The following is a 24,874-nucleotide window of genomic DNA, read 5'->3' as shown; positions in this document are numbered from 1 at the left end:
AATCATGACTTTCAGGGAGATTAATAACATTTGGGTCAGTTTTCATCCTTATGGAAAAAACCACAAGATATTTCGTAAATTGTTTATCAGATCACCTAACTGGCACATTATGACCTAATGTTTAATGCAAAGTTCAACTACCTGTAAAGGACAGTAGCATAGCTAAATCACTGAATTTGAATATATGGTTCTAAAGAAATGGGATATGTTCAATCTATAATTTTATCTACTTAATGAAGATGCAACATGCCATGCTCATTTAAAAAAAAATCCTTACTGGATAGAGAACTGGACCTGGAGACAAGAAGACCTGAGTTTAAATCCAGCCTTGAATTCTTACTAGTTACGTGACCTTAAAGTGCAAGTCACTTAAAAAAAAAAACCTGTCTGGCTAAGTTTCCTCATCTGTAAAATAAGGATAATAATATCACCTACCTCCCAGGGTTTTTGGGATTAAATACTTCAAAAAAGTATTTGCAAACCTCAAAGTTCTATATACACAACATTATCATCATAATCATCATTATCATCAACATCATCATCACCATCACCACCCATGGAAAACTATTCCCCACAATCTGTTTTTCTTTTCCCTTCTTATTTTCTGTAGACATACCTACCAAAGAAATTAATGAGGATAGTGGAGAAGTCCTACTTATTAGATATTAGACCAGATATCACTATATCAATTTTTGTAGGCATTACCATGTCTCAGAAAAGAATGAGCAAGCTAGGTTTGATGCTCTCTACATCAATTCTCTGTGCCTTAAAGATCATACAAACAGCTTTTAATTCTAAATATGCCAAGCAGAATCTAAGCAATTTCATCAATTGCAAGCTGAAATAAGCCTTTTCTCCTAGTTTCCAAACCTTGATTTAATGGAAAGAGGGATGGATCTGGAGTTAGATAAGTCCAAGAAGAAAATCCTGCCTCTTCTACTTATTGTCTGTGTCACTTAGGGTGAATCACAGTTTATCTTGGCCTCAGTTTCTTCATTTGTCAAATGATGGAAACGAGGAGAGCTCTAAAGTCTTTTCCAAAGCTTTAAATCTATTCTTCAACTTAATTCACTCTATGCACTTCCATTCTCCCATGGAGACTGGGAATACTTCCCACAGCTTGTCTCCTCCTTAACTATCCAAACATTTCAACATCCAGTTGCAGTTTCAATTTTTCTTTTAAATCCTGCTGAAACCAGAAGCCTCTCCCCTCCTCTGACATTCCATAGCATTCACTGTCTGGACTTTTCCTTTGGCACTTTTTCACTGCCTCATACCATAGGCTGACTTTTCATGCATAAACATCTTTTCAACTGACTATAAATTCCTTGAGGGGCAAGATATACTACTTTTTCATTCAGGTATTTAAAATTTTGCTTACTTACTGATTAGGGAAATATGACTGACATCTCAAAGGAGAGATGGAACATGACAAAATCAGACTTACAAAACATTTATCTACCTAAAAAAGAGTAAGGGGTCAAATTCACTCATGGATGTCCCAAAATTAAAGTTTCTATCTTCAAAACACCCATTTTTTATTTCGTTATTATCCCTCCCCCTTTCCCTTCACGAGCTTTTTTTCCTTCTATTTCCCGGCCAACATGGTGCTTCAGTTGGCTTGGTCAATAAGGGTTCAGGAGAGGATGCCCAGACTGGTCATTGAACACAAGCAAAAACAAAGCAGTCAAAAAGGTGTGACCACTGTACAGAATGTGACCCCCTGTGCATGCAGACAATGTGGAAGAGATACAACCCCAGACTACAACAAACAGACAAGCTCAGGAGAGGCTAGGAGGACCTCAGGCAATGTCCAGGGAGAAGGCTGGTAGGGAGGAAGGCCACCCAACCACTCAGTAGGAACATTCCTCACCACACATGGATTCTTTAGCACTTCCATATTTTTCAGATACCCCTTTTTATATACTCTTTGTTACTTCCCAAGACAAATTCTAGGACTTTTTGCCCAGTACAAAAAGGCTCAGTATTTTAGCAACTCACTCCACCTGAATTAGTTCTTGACTAAATATTCTGTGATCTTAGAGATGGAGTCATTAAACAAATTTTCCTTTCCTCCTTTTGTATGTATCCCTCAGAGAGTCAATACTTGGGTCCCACTCTTCTCAATGGACCCAAAACCCCCACAAACTCCTAGATAGTAGAAACTGTTGACAAACAACAGAAGCCACTGATTTTTTCAAAGAAGCTGATTTCCATATTAGAGAACGTGACATATCACTTAGGCAATTCTTTCAATTTTTAATTCCTTTGTTGTGAGGAATAATCCCTTGGGGGGAGACTTAGCAGTTATGACTCCCCAGCTCTGTCCATCTCCTTCTGACATTATCTGGTCATGTTAATTTGGGGGGATATACTAAGCCAAAAAGAAAGGGAATGATAATTTTTTAGGGGGGTGGATTTTGAATGCATACACAGGACAGCCTAATTTCTGGGTATAGGCCTTCTTTGTCTACCCCCATCCCCACCTTGTGGATATAATTCCCCAGATAGGATAATTATGGCACAGGGTGGCATTTTGAAGCAATTCAGTTTCCTAAGTCACTTTTGTTTGGTTTTGCCAATCCCAGTCTAGTCTGGTCCGCTCCCCTTGCATGTGGACTGGAGAGAGGGACTCACCACAAGTTGAGCATTTTCAGGCAGCTACAGAGAGTGTGTAAAGAGAAAAACACAGAAAGGAAAAGAGAGAGAGAGAGAAAAAGAGAGAGAGAGAGAAAGAGAGAAAGAAAGATTAGTTCACAGAGGTGAGATGGAAGTGAGTTACTGTGAGCCATGCAAACATGCAGTGCACATTTGACTTCAGCCTAACTCCTCCTTGAGGAGAAGGAAGAGGGAACAGGTGTGGGGGAGACATAGGCTACTTAGTCAGTGCTTTTAAAGAGAATGGACAGTTAGTACCTGAACAAGCATTGAGACGGTAGAATCTCAGTGAAGGATGGGGCAAAAGTGGAGGAGTTGAAGGGAAAGGGCAGGATGGGCCATTAAGGAAAGCTTGCTTTTAGGAGACAGAAGGGAACCTGGACTATTGAGGAGAGAGCAAATGGTGTTGCCTGGAGGAAACCAAAGCAGTCCAAAGGTTGATCCTGGCTCCCAACAAGAAAACAAGAACTCTTAGAACTTACAAAATGCTACGAGGTTAGCTCTGAGATGGAGTGTGGGAATCTCTCACTTTTCTATGTTTTCTATCAATGGGTGCTTATGTGGGAGAAGTGTGAGTTAGTGCTTCCTCCACTAAGCATGTGAAAAAGATTTCAGATGAACTGGCTTCAAGTAAGTAATAGCTAACTGACTCAAAAAGGGATAGTAATGATCTTCACTAGTCTCACTTATTTTCTGTAAATAAGTGACTCATGTCTATTCCATACAAGTTAATGGATTACCACCATCACTTATTTGACCCCAAACTAAAGTTGCTCCCCTATGAGAATACTCAAATTAGTATCTATGTCATGTATCTTATGGAAAAGAAGAAATCAGAGCCTTTCTTTTTTGAAGGAAAGTCAAGGTAATATTATGTCTTTTTTTAAAATTCCATACTGTAACATGGATGAGTATTCCAAAATCAAATATTTGGGGGTAAAGTTCCATAGTCTAGAAACTGCCACTGCCCCAAAGTATTAGACTCAACTCAAAGCAAAATCTACACTTTGCCCAAGAATGGCAAGTGATACCACAGCTGTCTTCACTAAGGGAATATGCAGGGTGATCCAAACAATTGTAGCTGCTGCATCATCTAGAAGAATGATCTTGTGACTACAATTAGTCTAAAAATTTTTCTATAGAAGGCCAAAAATGAGTTAAGACAAAGTAGCATCCTATAGTTCTGTTAAATACGATGTATTGGTCACTACCATAATAGTGGTAGTGATTAACATATGAAATTCAAAAAAGTATGGATAAATGCTAGAAAATAAAATTTAAACCTGAGGTCTACAGATGATCTCAGATGGCCAAGCTAATTCTAGGGATCATCCATTCCTTCCATTCCTGACAGTGTTTATGGGAACAGTAGTCCTTTCACAGTGAATGGCTTAATGGGACTTTCAGAAAACTCTTTACAAACTATCTCTATAACCTGGGGTTTTGATTATATCAATAAAATATAGTATGGGAAGTTCTATAGCACATACGCAAAACATACACACATACACATACACACAATTAATGTATGAGTTAACCAAAATGTAATGAAATGAGTGTGTTCCTCTGTGAGATGAATCATCCCATGGCATTTATATTTATTATATTTATGGGAATCAAAGAAAATTTGTATCATTTTACATGTAGCATATATGATGGGGGTTCACATCTAAACACAACAGCTAAGTAATGCAATGGGTAAAGTTCTGGGCCTAGATTCAAAAAGACCTGAGATTAAATCTGGTCACAGACATTTACTAGCTATGTAACTCTGGGCAAATCACTTAACCTCTGCCTCGGTTTCCCCTACTGTAAAATGGGATAATAAGAGCACCTACCTTCCAGGGTTGTTATAAGGATCAAATGAGATAAAATTTGTAAAGTACTTAGTAGAGTGCCAGACATAGCAGGCACTTAATAGAAGGCTTGCTTCTTTCCCTTGTTCCCTATCTTCTTCTTCCTTCCTTCCTTGCTTCCAAGCAGTTCCTACACAAAGGTACTCTAAGTGGTAGAGGATCAGGGTGGCAGAAGTGAGAAACACTGTTGGCAATTCTAATGGCACAGCGTCTGGGCCAAATTGCAGCACATTGCCTTATACTGGCTTACTATGGCTTTTCAGAGGAAATGAAAAAATGGTGAACAGAAAACTCAGCACATTTCCTGAGAATAAGGAGATTGTCCCTTTACAATGACAATGATTTCCTACCAAAAACTCTTTGGTTTGTCTCTTTAGTTTCCTTTATGTCAATTATGGAGGCAGAGTGATGAAATGGACTGAGAGCTTGCTTTGAAGCTAGTCAGACTTGGTTCTAGTCCTGCTTCCAACACATATGGAATGTGTGACATGAGCCAAGTCACTCAATCTCTTAGTGCTCTAGGAAATGCTAGAGTTATGACCTGCAATTTTGTCATCTGGGACAGTACTCTTACCAGTGAAATCACAGGTCTTGTCCCTATCCCTCATCTGTGTCAACTGTGCCTTTTATAAACTGAAAAAGCAGCAGGTGCCCTTGGGCAGGAGAGTGAACTGAATATAAAGATCAGTGACAATGAGGGGGCACTCAAATGGAGAACTGAAGCCCAATTCATCTTCAGTGGCATTCTGCATACTGAGTCTACAATTCAAAAGAAGGCCACTTTCAAAGCAAAATCTGTTTAGCAAACAATGTCAAGGAGAACAAAATAGGGAAATATGTTAAACCCATGTTAAGATGGGAGAATAAAGCAGATACAGGTGAATGCTTTTTTTGGTTTGAAAATCCACTCAGACTGGGTTATTTCTTTACTTTTATTCAAGCTATTGAGGGGCCCAAGAGATTACCCAGGACAAAAAGATCCTATTAATATGTTGTGTTTAAGAGAAGCAACCCAACTTGATCATTCATTTGGATACTAATCACTGAAGGGACTCAAAGCTTTCCATCCAAAACTGGCCAGCACAGGCAAAAATAAATAAATAACTGAAGGGCAAACCTCCCCCGAAGACACTTGTTGGAATCCAAACTTTGCTTTGCTTTTTCATGGGGAAGAGGCAAGGCAATGGAAATGTTTCCCTAGCCCTGTCCCACGTCACTCTACACCCCTGTTTCAAAGAATTTAAACATGGACCATGCAGAAGGGGTAATGCTAGAAGGGAAATAAGTACACATGCAGAAGAAGCAGAGAAAGGGCAAAGCAATAACTCTCTCAACCATTCATGTTAATGAGACATACTGTAAATTCCTTCCCTTCCAAAGATTCGTCTCCATTGCAAAACTTAGGGATTATTTGCATAATATACCTTGTTGTAGTCATACTGCACTCAATCAGGGGATATAGAAAGATTTATAAAGGAAGAAGTGGCAGTAGAATCCCTAATTTAAGACCACTTTGGCCAACAATCTGAATTTAGGAAACATTTTTAACACATTCCACATGAAGCAGGGAGGCCTGTTTTGTGAAGCCTGGAACTACTGGTAGCACTTCTTTATAATATAGTTATTTTGATTCAGTAATTTTTTCTGCCATGTTTTCTTGGCAAAAAAATGACATTCTGCAGGCATCACAGCTAAGAAAGATCAGCAACAGCCTTAAGGTAACATGCAGAAGTACCCACCCCTCCCCAACCCCCAAAGTGCAGGACTGAAGAAGAAAGGCTATGGAAACAAGCATCAAATATTCAAAGTGAGGGCTAAAGGGAAAAAAAATTTCTGAATGCATGGTCAAAAAGCCCCCCTGAAAGATGAACGTACTTAGCTTCCTCCACTACCTCCACCTCGGCGTGTGCTGTGATGGGTGCATTGGAGTGTGCTCCTGTTGGGTCATCAACATTCAGCTCTCCATTTGTTGAGCTTACCACCTGAAATAAAAAGGCAGAGTGTGACAGAGGCTATTCTCTACAGAGCTGCCTGCCAAGACCAGAAAACAGTCAGCCCTGCAGGGAGGCTGGACACAGAAACACAAGGAAAGGCTTCCAGTTTGACAGTCCCTGGAACACCTAGTTGTCTGTGTTGATAGCAATGATACTTTAGGAATTTTATGTTTAAGCTTCTGGACATATATAACACATGAGAAGACAAAACCAAAATAATATTTCTGCTGCTGGTGATGTAACAAATTACCAGTTTCCTCCTTGAGTGAAGGTTTGTTCTAGTTAACCATGAAATTTAAAATGTCACAGTTAACTCTAAAAGTTAAATCAACCTTGATTTCTCTTTTTCAGTTTATAAAAGCTATAATTACACGAATTCAGAAAACTGAAAATCAGGCCTTGAGAAACATTATAACAAAGAAGGAAAAAATATGCTTAAGAAACAATATATTCGAACAATTTTCTTCAAAAACCTCTCTATGAAGCTCCTTTTGAAGTCTTTCAAGCAATAGGATTTCTGAGTCTTCTCTGCTGGCGTGGCAGACTGTAATAAAAATTCCTATACTCCCAATAACCAACCTAAATTTTCAAATGTCTCAAGTTTTGTGCCATTTAGCCCATATAGATAAATATCAGGTTATTTACACCTCTCCTTCTTGCCTTCTGAGTTCTTTACCACTTCAGATATCATGACTTAAGGATATGGAAAAACTGCAAAGTGAAGTTGAATGGCTCTATAACTCATTATATACCTCTAGTCCTACCCTGGAACTATAAAGCTCCAATGACAAGTCAACACCTAAAATGTTCCTTGAACACCTCTCAATAGAGACGGGGTAAAGATGTTTTGAAAAATAAACATTCCAGAAAGAAGAGTGAAGATTGTGGGGTAGAGTGTACTATCATGGTATATCACCCCAATGCTAACAAAATATGTCACATTAATATAAGAAAGCTAACTGTGATTGTGACCAAGTCCTCTCTTAGCCTTACTACTAGGGAAGCTACTAAATACAATTTTTAAAAAACTTTCCTTTTTTTTTTTAACATTTAATTTTAAAGCTTTGAATTCCAGATTCATTCCCTTCCTCCCTTGCCACCTACCCTTACTGGGAAGATAAGCAATTCAATATAGGTTATACATGTGTAGCTATGCAAAACATTTCCACAGTGGATATATTGTAAAAGACTGACTATATTTACCTCCCTCCCTCCTATATATACCATCTCCCACTTGGTTCTATTTTCTACTTTGATCCTGTCCCTTTTCAAAAGTGGGTGCTTCCAACTTCCCTCCCCCCCAGCCTGCCCTCCCTTCCATCATACCCCCTACTCTCCTATAGGGTGAGATACCCTATTTAGTGTGTATGTCATTCACTCCCCGAGCCAAATTCAATGAGAATAAGGTTGACCCATTCCCTTTTGCCTTCCTGTTCTTCCCCTCCATTGTAAACATTTTCCCTTGCTTCTTCTATATGAGACAGTTTACCCCATTCTGTCTCTCCCCATCTTCTCTCATTATATTCCTCTCTCACCTCTTAATTTCTTTTAAGTATCATCCTTTTAAGTATCATCCCTTCCTATTAAATTGGTCCTGTGCCCTCTATCTATGTATACCTGTAAACATATATACACACATTCACATATATATTCATACGCCTATATACCCTCCTATATAGACATATATATGATACCTGAAAGCCATGATCAAAAAAAGAACCTAGAAATCATCCTCCAATAAATTCTCAAGGAAAATTTCCCTGATGTTTTAGAACCAGAGGGCAAAATAGAGGTTGAAAGAATCCACTGATCACCTCCTGAAAAAGATCCCAAAAAGAAAACTCCTAGGAATATTATAGCCAATATAAAGTCACTTACCCCCAATTGCCCTGCCTTCCCACCTCCAAAAAAAAAAAGAGCAAAATTACAATACAAGAGAGTGGAAGGGCAAAGAGCCCCCAGTCCAGTGTTCTTGCCTCTTCAAAGCCTTCACTTGTGCTAATGAAGCAGAGGGCAAGGACTTTCTTTTAGATAGCTATGTGCTTCCAATGCCTAATACTGCCTTGCACATAGCACGTATTTAACGTATATTTAAATGGAGTCGAAGTGGAGTTGATCCCATATTAAAGAGAACCAATTGTGAGGTACAAGTGAGTCAGTGGAAAACATGGAACAAAAAGTAAGATTTCTATTACTGGATTTCTTGGATATAATAAAAAATAAAACACGCCACGCCCCTTCCCCTGCCTCCCATGGTCAATAAACACTAAATGCTACCTTGTGAGCCTACACACTCTAGAATTCTAAGCTGGCAGGGGGCATGCCCACCCATAAAACTCTTGTTTGAATGGTTCAGTAGACAAGACACTGGGTTAAATGTAACACAGTTTAGTTCTAGGACAGAGCTCTGTCATTTACTACAACTGAGAGCACAAACAAGGCGCATCCTCTCAATTTCAGTTTTCTATTCTATAAAATGGAAATAATAATGCTTGCCTTGACTACCTTAGAGCATTGATGTGAGGATTAAATGGAATTATGTACATTTTTGTGCTTTGACAAACTACAAGGCATTGCATAAATGGAGAGTATGAAAGTGAAGGTAATGACTCATCTCAGTGTGGTTTCTAAGTCATAATGTCTAGAGTGAACTTATTTTTAAAGTTATCTTTTTTTTGCTTGATTTGCACATTGCCATTTACTGCTCTATGTAGAATCAGTACTGTAGTTAAATTCACTTTCCCTTAGTTAAAGATCATACAGGACCAAGAGAGAATTTTATATTTGTCAAACTATCCATAGGTAAAAGGAAATGAATAACATTAAGTAATATCTGACCTTTCATCTTAAAATACTAGCTTTATTCTCTTTGGGCTCTCAAAACTCTTAGGAGCAAGCATTATTTAATGATATCCAAAGATAGGCAGGAAGTTGGGGATAAAGGTCAGCACTACTCCAATGACAGGAGTTCACTCCATATTTTTTAATACTAACTTCTTTATTATTCACAGAAGCAAAGATCTTGGGGGCTGGAAGACCAACACCCTCATGTGACAAACATGGCTGCTGAGGCTCAGAAACACTGACTTGGCTGAGGTCATCAACATAGCTGGGAACACCTTTTGTTCATCTCTCTAGAGAATGTGACCAATACTCAACTCACTGAGTCACTGCAATTATGTGACTGCAATGATTAATGGATATAAGAGACTACATAGTTAAGCACAGTCTAAATGCTAAATATAATTTTTTTATTTCTACAATCTTGCTTTATTCAGTAAGATTCATAAGAAATCAACTAGATAACTTAAAATGACTTCAAAGTAATATAATTTAATAAAATATCAAAATATATTAATCTGAGAATTTGGATCAAATAACATAGTTCTGCACAGCAGCATTACAGGAACAATTTTCAAAATTCAGGAACTCTGAAGACCAGACTATTAAAATGGAGAAGCAGTTGAGAGCTGTGGCCCTATTAGATATTATTCCCTCTTCAGGTATGGCATACTATGACTATATCTAGGGATATGTTAATTACAAATAACTCTGATCAGGCCAACCACTTTATTATTACTGTGCCATTAGACACTGCTTTTGAGCAATGTAGTACTTGCCAAGATAATGGCATAATGGTTTTGGCTCAGGGTTAATGGATTAAGACTAGAATCTTTTTGTCCACGATTTTAGAAATATAGTAAGTATAACATGATATGGTTGAGGAAGTGCTGCCAGAATTGGGCCTAGAAAAACTTTAACTACAGAATCATAGTATCTCAAATTTGGAAGGAACCTCTGAGGTGCTTGAATTGGTAGAGTTCATTCAATCTCTACTTGAATATCCTCAGTAAAGCAATGTGACCTCCCCCAAAGCAGCCAACTGCACTTATGAACAGTTGTAATTTCTATGCAGGCTTTTTCTTATATTAAGTCAAAGTCTGCCTCTATACCATTCATACACTGCTCCTTACTTCTGTCTTCTGGGTCCATGCAAAACAAGTTTTATGTGTGGCAGGCCTTCAAATGCTTGAAGATAGCTATCATGTTCCTGCTATGTCTCGTCTTTTCCAGGCTGAACAACCCCCTTTCCTACCACTGATCCTCATATGGCATAGTATTGAATTCTTTTACTGTTATGGTCACTGACCTTTGGAGAAGCTCCAGGTTACTATTCTTCACAGAACATGATACAAAACTGAAGAGAATATTCCAGAAGTTGTCTGACCAGGGCAGACTACACAAAGAAGGACTACGAATTTCTCTTATTATGAATATTATGTTTCTATTAGGATACCTAAGATAATTTAGTTTTGGTTTCCATGATACATTCTTGAATCATATTGAACTTACAGTCTACTAAAACAGCAGTCTTTTAAAAATTTAACCACTTTATTATTTAGACATTCCTCTTGAATTTTTATTTTTTTAATCAAGTGTTTGTTTTTTAATCAAAATAAAGAACTTTAGATTTATTTTTTATGAGTTTAAGATAACTAGTACCAGACACAAGTACAAACCCAAGTGCGCCAGATGAAACTTAGTGGCACTTTCTTCTCATGAACCAAAGGTGGGATTTTGTTCTTTTGGAGGTGGGAGAGAGGAAAATGATATATGAAACAATGAATCTTAAATAAAATTCAGCATAAAAATTAAACTGCCACATTTGGAAACTTCATCACATTGTGTGTTCCCCATGCCACCAGAGTTTGTGTTTCTCATAGTTCTTTCAATCTATCAAATCATTACAGAGAATGTGCTATGGTATTCCCAACTTCATGTTAAGGACAACAACCTAATTCCAAACTGAATTATTACTTCTCTGAGATATTTCAAACAGAAAATATATTAAAATAGGGTTATTAGAGGTGGGTTTTCCTTGATGCAAATCCATAGTAATCAATGTGGCCAAGCACCAATGTGAGAAAAAGATATGGAATAAAGTTAAACAATCAGCAATGAAGAAAACTTAAGGAGGTGGTCTTCTCAGTACTCAAGAGGAAAAAGGGAATCCAGGTAACCCAGATAACATCAGAAATATATTGAGATATCTCTTCTAGATAATTTTTTTTTTTTTACTGGAAAGAAAAATAAATAACCAATTCTCTTGAATACCTAGTCAAAAATATACCAATGGCATATTCTCAGAGTACATGTCAGCATGATCATTGCTGAGCAACCCTGGTAATCTTCTGGCCAAAGCTAACCAATGAACACTACTTATAAGTATTAGTGTGCCCTAAGGTTGCCTTGGGGCTATGTCTCACACCATCATGATATATTCAGGGTTCTCTATTCCTAGGCCAGTTTCTCACTGGTTAACACTAATTCAACTTTTTAACCTTCAAATGTCTTTAAGTTTAGACTTATGTTTAAAATGGCCAGGCTATCATGAAGGCAGATTATATCGTTCATATCATGTAGTTTATCTTTCTGTGTTACAAAACTCAGTCAATCAGAAAACAATATTTGAAACCACACGGATGTTAGTTGCCTTCTGCCATCCCTACACTTTCCTGACAATGACTAGGAATGAGATAAACATCAAAGTGAGCTCAATGAAGCCAAAAATTAGTGTATGGATAGTTCTGCCAAAAATATGAAGAGCAGCTTACCCTTGGGTAGGAGTTTCCATTCCAAAGACAGAAGAGATTCAGAAGCATGCCAACATTCCAAAAGCCAAGCTAGGAAGGTCAGAAAAAGGCAATAAAGGCAATACCTGCACTGATCCCCCATGCCGGTCTGCAGCCAAGTGAGATGTCAGATACGAGGTATTTGTCTGCCGGCTGGGCTGGATTTCCCACTCTCCTCGACGATCTGTCGATGCATTCTGCTAGGGCATTAGGAAGCATGAGAGCAATATATAGAAGGAAAGGTGAAGCCATGGCAAGCAATGACAAAAATCAAGTTAATTAGTTGTATCCTTCCTGTAACTGTGGGTTTTGTTTTTATTTTTCTTTTAATTAAGAACCCCTGCAAAGCACTGAGGAAAAGTTAGTTTGGCTCTATTTATTTCAGCAAAACCAGCCAACACATGACTGCCTATCTCCCAAAGGGAAAAAAAAAAGCTCAAGTTTCTGTATTAGTAGCATTTGAATAGCAATTGCAACATGTTGACAAATGATTTCACAGATTAAAATCTACCCACACAGGCATTAAGTAATTTCAGTAATTTCTGGCACTGAGGATACCAACACAATGCCTTCTCCTCACAAACGGGCACAACATTTAAAAGCAAACTCTATGTGATGTTTTTTAAGACTATGGATCTAATTCATGAATATACAGTCTGTTCCTGAAGAAAGAGCAGGTTTCCTAATCAAATGTAGACATTACTTCCCAAGGATATGGAAGGATAAGATAAAGCCTCCAATGCTTTTATAATTCCTTTAGCTAATAGTCTCTGCTATGGGATTTGGAAAAAGTTTAACTACTCCCTTTAATGCGGATTACTTTCTTCCAGAAAGCAAAAGGAGGATGCTTTCCTAGCAAAGGGAGAGCCTTCAACTCAAACATTCCTGGACTCTGCTCTCAACTCTGAAACGAAAAGGCTGGCATTCCTGGCTCTCTTCTCTCTGCCTTTTCCTGTTTTTCACATATCATACTATTCTGATCTTGCTCATTCGTGTTCTTTGTTTCTGATGATTTTGTTTAGGTGCCTCTTCTCCTGGGCCAGAGGGCTGAGGAGGTGCTGCTCTGTTATAACAGCACTAGAGCTCCATGAAGATGAAAAATAAGGAGTTGGAGAGGCAGCAATGAGGGATCAGTAAATAAAAATTTAATTGCTGCTGATACCAACAGTAGGCAGGGGGTCAGGAAGTGATAATTGATGCTCTGCATGGAAGTCATTTTTTAATGTTATAAATCCTATAAATAAACAGAGCTGTAAATGTTGAGTTCTATAAAAAAGAAAGAAGGAATGTGTCAGGTTGTAATGGTTTGAGGCTTTACATTTGCCCTAGAAGATTCTAACTCATAGATAACTGTTTATTGGTAGCTCATACCCAAAGGTCACCATAATGCTAAAGCTTTTCTACCCATAGAAAAGGGGGCTGTGTTGCTTACCCTCTCAGTTAATGGAATCCAGCGTCACAAGGGGAAGGAATACTATAATAGGCTATCCAAGCCAGGGTAATTCTGTTGTTCCTAAGTGAACAAGCTAAGTACATAAAGAAGGGTTCATACCACTTTGGGTCAGACAAGAAAAATTGAAAGGCTTCCTAAATACTCCCTCTCTCTAATTATTTTGGATAATGGATGACTGGAAGTATGACTTTCCCAAATTATAATTTAACACATAGCATATCAATCACAATAATCCTATGGCCTTATAGTTTTGAGCATCCATTACCAAGGAATTTAGAACATTTGACAAGATATAATTTCATTCATCCTTAGATTCTACATGAAAAATATAGGTCATAGTAATACATATTGTAATAGATATAAATTCTTCTAACATTCAGAAGAGATGTTTGTAATGAGTTTAAAAAGTCTTTCACTCAATGAAAATGATGTTTCCCTCCTTGGACCTCTATCCTAGCATTTGGAGTGAATATTTAAATAGATTAGTGAGATGTACCATGAACTAAATTTTTTTCTTTTTAGAAATCAACACAGATATTTATTTATAGGGCACAGTATCGTTCTGAATCCCACGAAACTTTTACTTTGCCCATGAATTCTCTCCATTTTGTATTTGCTTTAGGAAACAAAAGATGTAAGGGTTATAGGAAAATGTTTATAAAACACATATTTCTAATGCTTGAAATGGAAAATTTTGAATATTTGGTATTATTTGAAGTTTTAATAAAATACAAATTGGAACTCTGGCTAATGTAATTGCCTCCTTTTCAGACTATATATTTGTTCCTGCTAACTCTAGTGAAATTAAAAGTTTACTCAAAGGATTAAATTATGTTATTAGAAAAGGCAGCATGGAGAAGTGGCTAGAGAGCTGGTCTCAGAGTCAGGAAAACTTGGGTTTAAGTCCTGAGTCTGACACATATATAGGCTTGTCTGAGCAAGTCACAACCCCTCAAGTGCTCTAGGCAACTTTGCAGGGTTAGAGGTTGCAGAGTTGTTGCAGATTTCCACTTATCAAGAGGAAATTTACTCACTGGGACTTTCTATACCTACAAAAAATTTTTTTTCAACAAAAAATATCCCATTGTTACTGCTATATATGGAAACATAAAAGTTTACAGAAAGGATTAAAGTATCAGATTAATATGAAAATAATTCAAGATGCATTGCAAGGGCAGATATTTAAAACATACCCTACAGGTAATGAAGTACTTTTCTTTTAAAGAGAAAAAATGTTAGCATTCCACATGGCTTCATATACATTTTCTACTCCGGCAGCACAAAAACTGATGACACACTATTCTCAATATTTTATAAATCAACTGAAGGCAGCAAAACCTGAAACATCAAAGTGAGTTTGGGGCAAGAACTGGTTTGTCATACAGGGTTCTACTATTCACTGTAATGGCAAACTGCTGGGGCTGCCACAGCTTCCATGTCACAGAAATATTTGCTCTACATCTAACATCTGTGGAAAAAGCTTTTTTAATGTCTAGAAAGTCATCTGCCAAAGAGAGGGATGTGTCGTGTGGGGAATAAAGTACTAGTCTTGAAGCCAGGATTCAAGTTCTAGCTCTGACTCATGTGGAGTATGTGACTCTGGTCAAGCCACAGCCTCCCAGGCCTCTAGGCCAGTGGTATCAAACTCAAAGAGAAATTGGTCACTAAACAGTACATAAGGAGTCCTTCTGGCAGCATAATAACTTAGGAAACCCATGTTAACATTATAATATCTATATTTACTTATTTTGTTAAATATTTCCCTACTACATTTTAATCTGGTTCCAAGCATATTCCCTCTAGTCTAGGTAACTCTCTAAGACTAAGAGGCACAGGATGTGCTGATCTGCATCAACAGAGGGAGTTTTCTCACTTGGGAATTGCTCATACCAGTGATTTCCCAGATCTATTCCCTATCCCTATTCCGTTTACCAACATAAGGCTTTTAGGGATAATAAGTGACTGAAGTTATATTTGTTTCACTTTCCTTGTTAAATGTCTAGGGGGGTTCTGGGTATACATGAATAGCAACTAATTACTAGACAATATACGCTGATGATGTTTTGTTTTGTTTTTTCAAGATAGCAAGGCAGCTAGCAATGGCAAGGCAACACCAATGGGAGAGTTAAGGATATGATCCTTCACTGTCACTACAGCAAAACCAGTGTAGTTCAGGAGCTAAAAGGTCATCTATGACAGAAGTAGCAAAATCGTTACCTGTATTATTTGGAAAGGTAAACTTTGAGTATATTAATTTTACAATAGGAAGAACAGAAAATTTACAATATTAACTCTCTGGTGGAATATCTTAAAACTCCCTCCCATGGCGCAGTGAATAGAGCACTGGCCCTGGAGTCAGGAGGACCTGAGTTCAAATCCAGCCTCAGACACTTAACACTTACTAGCCGTGTGACCCTGGGCAAGTCACTTAACCCCAATTGCCCTGCCTTCCTCCCTCCAAAAAGCAAATTTTTAGTTATGACTGCTTTATCCTGGATGTAGGAAAATAAAAACAAGGAGGCAGCCATGCAAAAAAGACATAAAGGCAGTGCTAATGGAAAGCCTATGTTGAGTATGGCTAAGAAATGGACAATAAAACCCAGAAGGGGTAGAAGAATACAGTGCCTCATAACACCTTATTTTGTCATGGAAGACTTTCTTCTGGGATCAATGGATAGTAAGTAGTGAAGAACAAGGGAAACATAACATTTGCTGTAAAATAACAATCCCAAATATCAACTATTAGTGATATCCAGAGGAAGGTATCATGTACAAACTGAGCACTGCGAGTAGAAAAGTTCTCCCAAATATCTTTAGGTGAGTTCCTATTCTGAAGCAAGAGGAACAAACACAAGTATCTTTTTTTATTCTAGCCAATGGAACTATAATTCTGTTTTTTGGTACAAAACACACTTCAAAATAATTTTGATTACATTTATCAAGAAAACTTAATCAATTTTACATCAAATTTGCCATCCATTAATACTTAAACAGTGGCATCCTGCAACTCATTGCTTGTCTTCAACTATATAAACTAAAACAAAAAACTGGATAGTAGCAAAAGGTTAAAAGTGAGCACAGTTTGTCTTATCAAACTGCTTAGATAAAATTTCATTTTCCCTTTTGGGTGTAAAAGGAAAAGAAGAATTCATGAAAAGGTAAGTGTTACTGTTAGTTTATCAGTCTGTGACTTGTGAGGGTTTTTTTTTTTAAGCTGGTAAGATTATAGACTTGTATATTTTAATAAAACCAAGATCTACCTAACCTGTCTGTTCTAAGAAGCTCATGAAATTTGCCAAATAATTTCCTTCAGATAAATATACCAAATGCACAAAAAGGAGTGGACTAATTTCAAGTTTCCAAACACCTAATTAAACACCAAATTTGTTTAAAGAAAAAAATATATGGCTCTAACCTGAAATGAACTCTTCTAACATTCATTACTCTGCAGTTTCTACAAGGACAATCGTATCAATTCTGAAAAGCTTCACAAGAAATTAAAGGGGACACACTAGCAGTCTATAAGTCTCTACTTAAAGCTCTCCCTTTTCCTCTACCTTCAAGTGACAGGACAGCCTTGGAAACAGTGAAACTTCAAGAAACTTGATCCATGAAGTTTCTCTTTATGAAATGACAATTTTCTGACAGAAGATTTCAGTCCTAACTACCTAACAGAAGGGATGCTAGAAGCTTGATATCCAGAGACAGGACAGAAACTAGGTAACATCATGTCTTGATGGCAAAAAAGGGAACACTACTACCAAACCTGTGAAAGTACACACACACACACAAAAAGAAAAGACAGCTTGCTGCCCACCCCACAACTAGAGAGGATAGTTATTAACACCATAGTATGAGGGACAGTAGTTTAAAGTCAGAATCACTGAGTCTCTGCTGGTAAGCAGTCACAGAAAACAAAATCTCTTTGAGATACCACACTCATCACCTTTACAGAGCATCTGACAGTTTCTAAACTGCTTTTATCAAAACTCCCTGTAGGAATGCTACTACCCTTTCCAGTTTTACAGATAGGGGAGTGGAGTCCGAAAGGTGCAATGATTTGCCCACAGTCCATCCTGTCAGTGATACAGATCTATGTCAATGAGTGGTGGGGCTAGGATTCTGCATGAAGCTCCTGGCTGAGACTAGGCCTGTTCCACTGCCCTTGCATGCTTCTCCAATGCTCCTTTCTGCCTGGACAATTTCACGGGGAGAAGACTTGGGGCCCTGGGTTCGTTCCCTCTTGTCTCTTCCCACTTGCATTTCCCAAGTCTCTGAAGTCTGCTTCTAGGGACAAGTAAAATGCAGTTTATTTCAGAGACTAGAGGGTAATGTCAGCATCAAATAACCATCACTTAAGGATAAATTATCTCACCACATTAGCAGATGGAGATACTGGAGGTCAGGACTAAGGGAACACTGAACAAGAGAGGCTCAGGGCTAAATTAGGGGAAACTTAGGAAATTTAAATCTATAGATCAGCTGAACAGATCATATCCTCCTAAAACTGGAGGATTTTTCCCAATTTAACCAAATTATTCTCTTTAAATGTAGGAAAAATGGACTTTTAAAACTGTATCTTAACACACTAGCATTACTAGCCAAAGGAATGAAATAATGAAAAAATGCACACAGATAGAAGAAAACTTTTAATATGGAATAGAGAATTAGGAGCTGAGGTGAGTAGCAGTGACCAGGTGATAGAACAGGAGGAGCTAAGGCAAAGGATTTTATTTCAGTTTTCACACCTGTTTGTTTCAATGTCCCCTCAGTATTAAGTTCCCAAAGGAGAGGAAGAGAAACCCTATCCTGTATTGAGATCTATGCTGGAGGCGAGCAACGGGGGACGGCGTCGGTTCTGTATGTCTGTGTTCTCACTGGACAACAGACAGCACGTTAGGAAATTACACACAGGATAGAAGGAGGCAAGTTATCTCTGAGCAAACTCGTCCGCCCCTTCAACTAGCAAATCCTGAACCTCGCTGAGAACTAAGCGGTACTCTGCAAAAGGAAGGAGAATGGAGAGTTAATCAGCTTTTGGTTTGTTAAGGCTACTGAAGCTGCATTTTAAAATAAAGTCACTCAATCTACTAAGGTACCCAGTTGACATATAACCCCAACTAACTATTCCAACTACTTATTATTTTGGTCCCATCTCCATCTCTGAATAAACTTAGATTTTACAACTGACTCCATTTTAGGAAGCATGGCAGCAATGAACCACAGACTTCATATCCAGTGCTTTGGAGTCTACATAAATTTAAAAAGAAAAACTCTTTCCCTGAGGGCATGACTATTCCAAAACACACTGTAATTTTATTTTTTCCCCCTACTTACTAGGCTGATTTGAGTTTAAATGTCATTCTTTCTAAAGATAAGAACTGTGGTGGCTAGGTGGTGCAGTGAATAGAGGTCCTGGAGTCAGGAGGACTTGAGTTCAAATCTTGCCTCAGACATTCACACTTACTAGCTGTTGCCCTCCAAAAAGCAAAAAAATAAATTTAATAAATTAGAAAAAAAAAGAAAAGAAAAGAACTGTGGATTTATGCTTCTCTTATGAGTCAAGCTGAAGCCACAGAAGTGTACTTACATATAGGAATGAGAGATAAATCTTTTTCTTTTATCTTGGGTAAACATACATGGGAGGATAAGTAATACAGAATTTATTAAGAACTTAGGTTATAGATCTAGATGTCCAGTATCATTGTTGCAAATCTGAAAATGGAACCACTAATCTACTCATTAGCACGTCTATTTTCAAAGAAATTAGGAGGGAAAAAAAATCATAAAGTGCTAAACTCTTCACCTTAGGTGAATACAAAATTCTACTCAGATCTCACCTCATGCAGGAAGCCTTTTCATGGTGGATGCATAAAGTAAGATTGCCTACCTCCCCCAAAACTTCTAATATGAGTAATCATTATCCCTTATGATGTCTTCATCTAGACTATCAAAAGAAAGGAAAAACAAAAATGGGGGGGTGGGGGAGGGAAGGAGCTTAACCTAATCAAAATAGCTCTTCTTATAATATCTACATGTTTTTTTTTTCTCATGCTTTGTATTTTTTTTTTGTCTTTATTAATTTGTTTGTTTACTTTTAGTTTACAAGATTCAGTTCCACAATCCCTTGAGTTTCAAATTTTCTCCCCCTCTGTTCCCCACCCGCCATGGCGGCATGCAATCAAGTATAGGATCTGCAAATACTTTCACATTAGACATTAGTCAGGTTGTAAAGAAGGATTGTAACTGATGGAATGAACAATGGGAAAGAGGAAACAAAACCAAACAGGAAAAAGAGAGAGACAGGTAGTTTGCTTTAGTTTGCATTCAAACTTTGTTCTTTCTAGGTCTTTTTCTGAATGTAGACATCTCCTTCCATCATGAGTCTTTTGGCGTTGTCTTATAACCTTGCATTGCTGAAAAGCGTCCAGTCTATCAAAGTTGGTCATCACACATACGTTGTGCCTGTAACTGTGTACAAATTTCTCCTGGTTCTGCCCTTCTCACTCAGCATCAGTTTGTATTAATCTCTCCAGGTAAATATGAAGTCCATCTGCTCCTCATTTCTTATAGCACAATAGTATTCCATTACATTCATATACCACAACTTGTTTAGCCATTCCCCAATTGATGGGCATCCCCTTAATTTCCAATTCTGCCACTACAAAAAGAGCTGCAATATACATGATGATCTTACAGAGGATGTATACTCTCTGTGTGATGGAATAAATGTTCCAAATATTCTGTATTATAGGAGTATACCATGTACCAATCATGTGCAATGCAGCAATTATTATTTACTCTAATGGATTTATGGAAAATAGCAGGACTCATTTCTAGAAGTGATACCATCAGACAATACTAAGAAGGCCATGACTAATAGAAAACTACTACAACTACTATTTTGACCATCTTCCTGATGAGGGGAGTAGAACTAATCGTGGGATTTTTTTCAAGACTAGTCAGGCTGGAATCTTGGCTAGCATTATCAACCTCTAAGGTAATATTTAAGGAAATAATGAGGACTGAGAGGTATAGGCCCAAATGATGGAAAGGATAACCCATGTTAGGATGTTAGCGAATGAACCAGGCTATGAAGAACAGGTACTCCAATCAAACTTATGTTAATTTCCTCTATTTTTTTTTAACAAAATTAATATCCTGAAAAATGACCTGCATTGTATTTATAAGGATAATTAGCTGTTTAGATGAAAACATACAATTTTATCTATGTGTGTGCATGTTTATACATGTTTATACATATATACAAGTGTGTATGTATATATATAGAGATAGATAGATAGATATGTATATGTGCATATTTATACAGAGATTACCCCTAACATGAGAGATTTGAAAAGCACACATATGTAATACTATTAAGAATATAGTAATGGGGCGGCTAGGTGACGCAGTAAGTAAAGTGCCAGCCCCAGTGTCAGGATGACCTGGGGGATCGAATCCGGGCTCAGATCCTTAGCACCACACCCAGAAATAACTGGCCGTGTAACCTTGAGCAAGTTACTTAACCCCTATTGTTTTAAAAAAAAAAAGATATTGAGTCTAACATAACATTTTGGATTTGTAATGACAAACAAGAACCAAACTCCATACAACTGAACACAACTGCAATTTAAGACAGTAAACTGAATTTCACACTGTAATGTATTTTGTAACTGTTGTTAATGAAGATTTTCATCAAGATGAGGAAAGAGAAACCAATACAGCCTTCTGAACTCCCTTTAAAGGAGGTCCCAGATTATTTATACCCTTCACAAATAGGCAGCCCTGGCTTTGCTACCCAAATGGTACTATCTGCTCAGTGGAATAATTTTCCATGAAATAAGTAGAAACAAAAAGTAAAAATGGTATTTTAAAAGAAATATACTGTTGCTGGCCAATTCTGACTCTAGGAGGTTGCCTAGAGTTATATACCTTTATAATATAGATGAAAACACCCAGGTACAGAATGATTAAACAACTTGTGTTAGGTGATATGATAACTGGAGACTGATAGATGGACTCCTTTCTTTGCCAAATAATATTTTGAGTACAAATCAAGCCCCTACCACTACTATGTGGTCCACCACCAAAAAAAAATACCTTATGTTTAGTAAGGATCCATTTCAGAAATCACCTCTCCACCATAGATATTCATGATAGCTAAAATTATTAGGAAGCATTTTGATAGTCTTGTAGGCTGAATATATGATCTACCTACAAGGTAGGACATATAACATATTGTCTTCATTTAGATGTCTAAAAGGAGAGGGTGTTTGGGTGATTATTAAAGTTGTACTGATAAATAATTTCAGTTAATGAATTAAAAGTTAATATTATATTCATAATTTTAGAGGGAATAGTTATCTCAAAGATGAATACGGTCCTGATGTGTCATTTCATACTGACTTCAAAACCTAAAAGCTAATTTAAATTAGTACTTGATTTTCAGAGATAGGAAACAGATAAAAGTGGCTATAATTGGATTTTTTACAAACACTAGGAAACAACCATGGATATGAATAAAATGCCAGCAAAACTACAGATTAAGAGAAGTCAGAGTGTAAAAATTTCAGTACCAAAGACTCACTCACTACATAGCTGAGAGAGTCTGCTAGAAGGTAGGGTAAATGTCATGTTACTGTAGGAAATTCCAAACCCTTGGCATTCATATGATACTATAAACCCTGAATTGTGGAAGACCATGCCAATGAAGTGAAAACTTTACAATACTAGAAAGGCTTCAAGTAAAGTCCCAACAACAGATTGAGGTCCTTGTCCAAGGCCCAACCAAAAAAGAGAGAGGCTCATTACCAGTGGATTAACTATTATGTGATATACTCTTTGACTAAGACAGCTGTAAACGTAAAATAAGTAACTCAAGAAGTAAACTCTCAAAACTAGCAATGTTTAGAAAGAAGGCTTCTTTTCAGCAGATATCTTCCTACATAATTACAGGTATTGGCAAAAACACTTCACTTGAATTAACACTAAAGACTATAACGCTTTCCCCTTATTAATTTTACTGAATCAATTCAAGTTTTCGTCTACTGCTAACCCCCCACTTTTGGTTAAGTTACATATAAATATTTATTGCAACTTCAACCAAACAGAAAAGATTTTGCAAAAAAAAAATATTCATGTCACACCAAGAGAATTCAAAAACATGAAGTATTATGTGATTAGATTACATTCTGTTCCTCCACTAGAACCATTTAAGTGAGCCATCATTCTCCCAACCAATAAAAACTACAGGAAGATGTGGCCTGTTTGGAACGAAAGAAAACCTGGCAGAGCTAGGCCCAACTTCACACCAGACTGCCCCACTTAAGAATAAACCTGGGCACTATTCAAGTCAGCTGGGTCCTCAAAGTATCTTTAAGTTGGGAACTCAAAGTATCTCTAAGAAGTATTTTGCTTGATTTCCTCTCCATATTTAGAAATGCATTCTAAGCAATTAGGAAGTTCCTGAAAAGTTCATTAAGAATCATGACTAACAGGCAATCAAGAGAATCCTTTGATCATTACCGTATAGTGCAGAACTCTTCAACAGGTACTAAATCAAATTGGTTGCCTTAAATTCTTTAAAAAAAAAAAAAAAAGATCAGGTCTAGAGTGAGCCAAATGACAGTTTACCATTCACTCGCCTCGAAATCACTTCAGGGTTCAAATAATGGATACCCTCAGTTTGTGAGTTCTGGAAGACAAGAAATTTCTAGGGTTTCATGCATTAGTATATCACATTTGTTCATAACTTAGGACATTTATGAACCCCCTGGGAAAAAACCAGTATGGTACCAAAAACACTATGACAGGAAGAACTGCTAAACCTAATAATGACTTTGTGCCTTCTCTTTCAAAACAAGTACTTTTATTTTTAAGGAAAAAAAAATGCAGGAGAATTTGGGTTTTAACACTTAGAGGAACAGCTGAAAGAACAGGAAAGAGTCACAGACCTGGTTTCGAAGAGGTTGTTGTTGTGATGGCCGTTCTCTATGTGCGTGGCTTTCTCTGGTTATTGCAGATGTACCAGAATCTACATGAACTGATCCTACTGGAGTAGGCTAGAAAAATAAAACAAAAAGCCAAGAAGGGAAAATAGGTCTGCTTCTATTCCTCTTGTAAATTGACAGTTAAAATACTGTGATTTTACAAATGGAAACTTAGTGATGAGCCTGTCTCTTCAGTTTTCCCTTTCATAAAAAATAACATGGTCCATACTCGCCCCCAATCCAAGGATTTAATTCATATTTAAAATGTCTTTTAAAGAAGCATAGAATGGTGTGTATTAAGTATACTCAGTTTGCAGGGGCACACATTTTCTCACTTCCAGAAAAGCAAATTCTGAGATTTTCTGAAAAAGAAACTTTCCATGGTGTGAAGTCACTTCTATTTTCAGAAATTCTGGATACAATAACAACTTTTGAAGCGTATGACCCAAACTTCTCTTAAAATGCTTATTAATGCCTTAAAACCTTCTAGTAAAGTTTTTCTTGCTTTCTACCTCTGAGAGCTGACTGTAGAATCACACTAAATGGGTTGATAAATGCAGTATCTATATTCAAGGCAATTATTCTTCCAAAAATAAATAAGAGAGGACTACTGGATAGAAGATACTTACAATTGGCCTTCCAACCCAGTCATAGGCATAGTCAAAGGTGTAGCCTTTCCTTTCAAAGAGCTCTGTAAAGAGCGTCCGTAAGTAATCATAGTCTGGTTTCTCAAAGAAATCTAATCGCCTGACATATCGAAGGTATGTTGCCATCTCCTCTGTTGGGAAAGGAAGTAGAAGAACATCAGAATGAAAAAAGTACATTTTTTTTACAGTTTCTTCAAATACCAAATGGAACTAATAAAACAACTTGAGTTATCTGAATGAAAGAAAAGATTGAGTTATGTCTTCTTCCTATTGGTCTGGTATGAATCATATATTAACCTTGCAAGTTCTTTAAGAAAGTAATCATAAGGTACCATCATATCCACCCAACCAGAATTAATCATTTCAAAAAGATAAAAATTAAGCCCTTTCAGATCACTAGCAGGCACATAACTCAAAGAAAATTTTAAAAGAGCTTTTACCTGGAAAGTTCTCACAGAGAGTTTCAATTGGAGTATTCCTTTTGGTATCTCCGATCTTCTGATATCTTTCTTTCAATGTATCCGCCTACATGGAACATAGAAAAATAATTATTTGGAAATAAGTGTTGACAATGAGATGTTCAATAGATTTGCAAAAGTAAAGCTGGTTTTGTTCAAACTAGCAGGTTTTTGATAAGCAGA

General features: G+C 37.2%; 2 protein-coding genes across 4 annotated transcripts in view; one reads left to right on the top strand and one right to left on the bottom strand.

The window, feature by feature from the left end:
• Positions 1 to 24,874, top strand: part of TRIP4 (thyroid hormone receptor interactor 4) — a 374,079-nt gene that overhangs the window by 6,369 nt on the left and 342,836 nt on the right. The gene's annotated exons all lie outside the window — the stretch shown is intronic.
• The window catches only part of CSNK1G1 (casein kinase 1 gamma 1), a 292,028-nt gene that overhangs the window by 8,069 nt on the left and 259,085 nt on the right, over positions 1 to 24,874 (bottom strand). For 2 of the 3 annotated variants that reach the window (XM_069098331.1, XM_069098330.1), the window contains 5 exons: positions 24,674 to 24,758; positions 24,216 to 24,364; positions 23,551 to 23,658; positions 12,228 to 12,338; positions 6,390 to 6,496 (listed from right to left, as the gene is read on the bottom strand). In XM_069098331.1, the coding sequence (XP_068954432.1) occupies positions 6,390 to 6,496; positions 12,228 to 12,338; positions 23,551 to 23,658; positions 24,216 to 24,364; positions 24,674 to 24,758 (560 nt within the window). The remainder of the gene's footprint in view (positions 1 to 6,389; positions 6,497 to 12,227; positions 12,339 to 23,550; positions 23,659 to 24,215; positions 24,365 to 24,673; positions 24,759 to 24,874) is intronic. The other variant, XM_069098332.1, reaches the window with a different exon arrangement.

Source organism: Petaurus breviceps, unplaced genomic scaffold (assembly GCF_028583685.1).
Source record: "Petaurus breviceps papuanus isolate PSGF00001 unplaced genomic scaffold, PetGlider_PUasm1.0 37, whole genome shotgun sequence".
NCBI classification, from domain to species: Eukaryota; Metazoa; Chordata; class Mammalia; order Diprotodontia; family Petauridae; genus Petaurus; species Petaurus breviceps.
The sequence above is the reverse complement of the archived record's forward strand: the minus strand, read 5'-3'. Positions and strand labels throughout refer to the sequence as shown.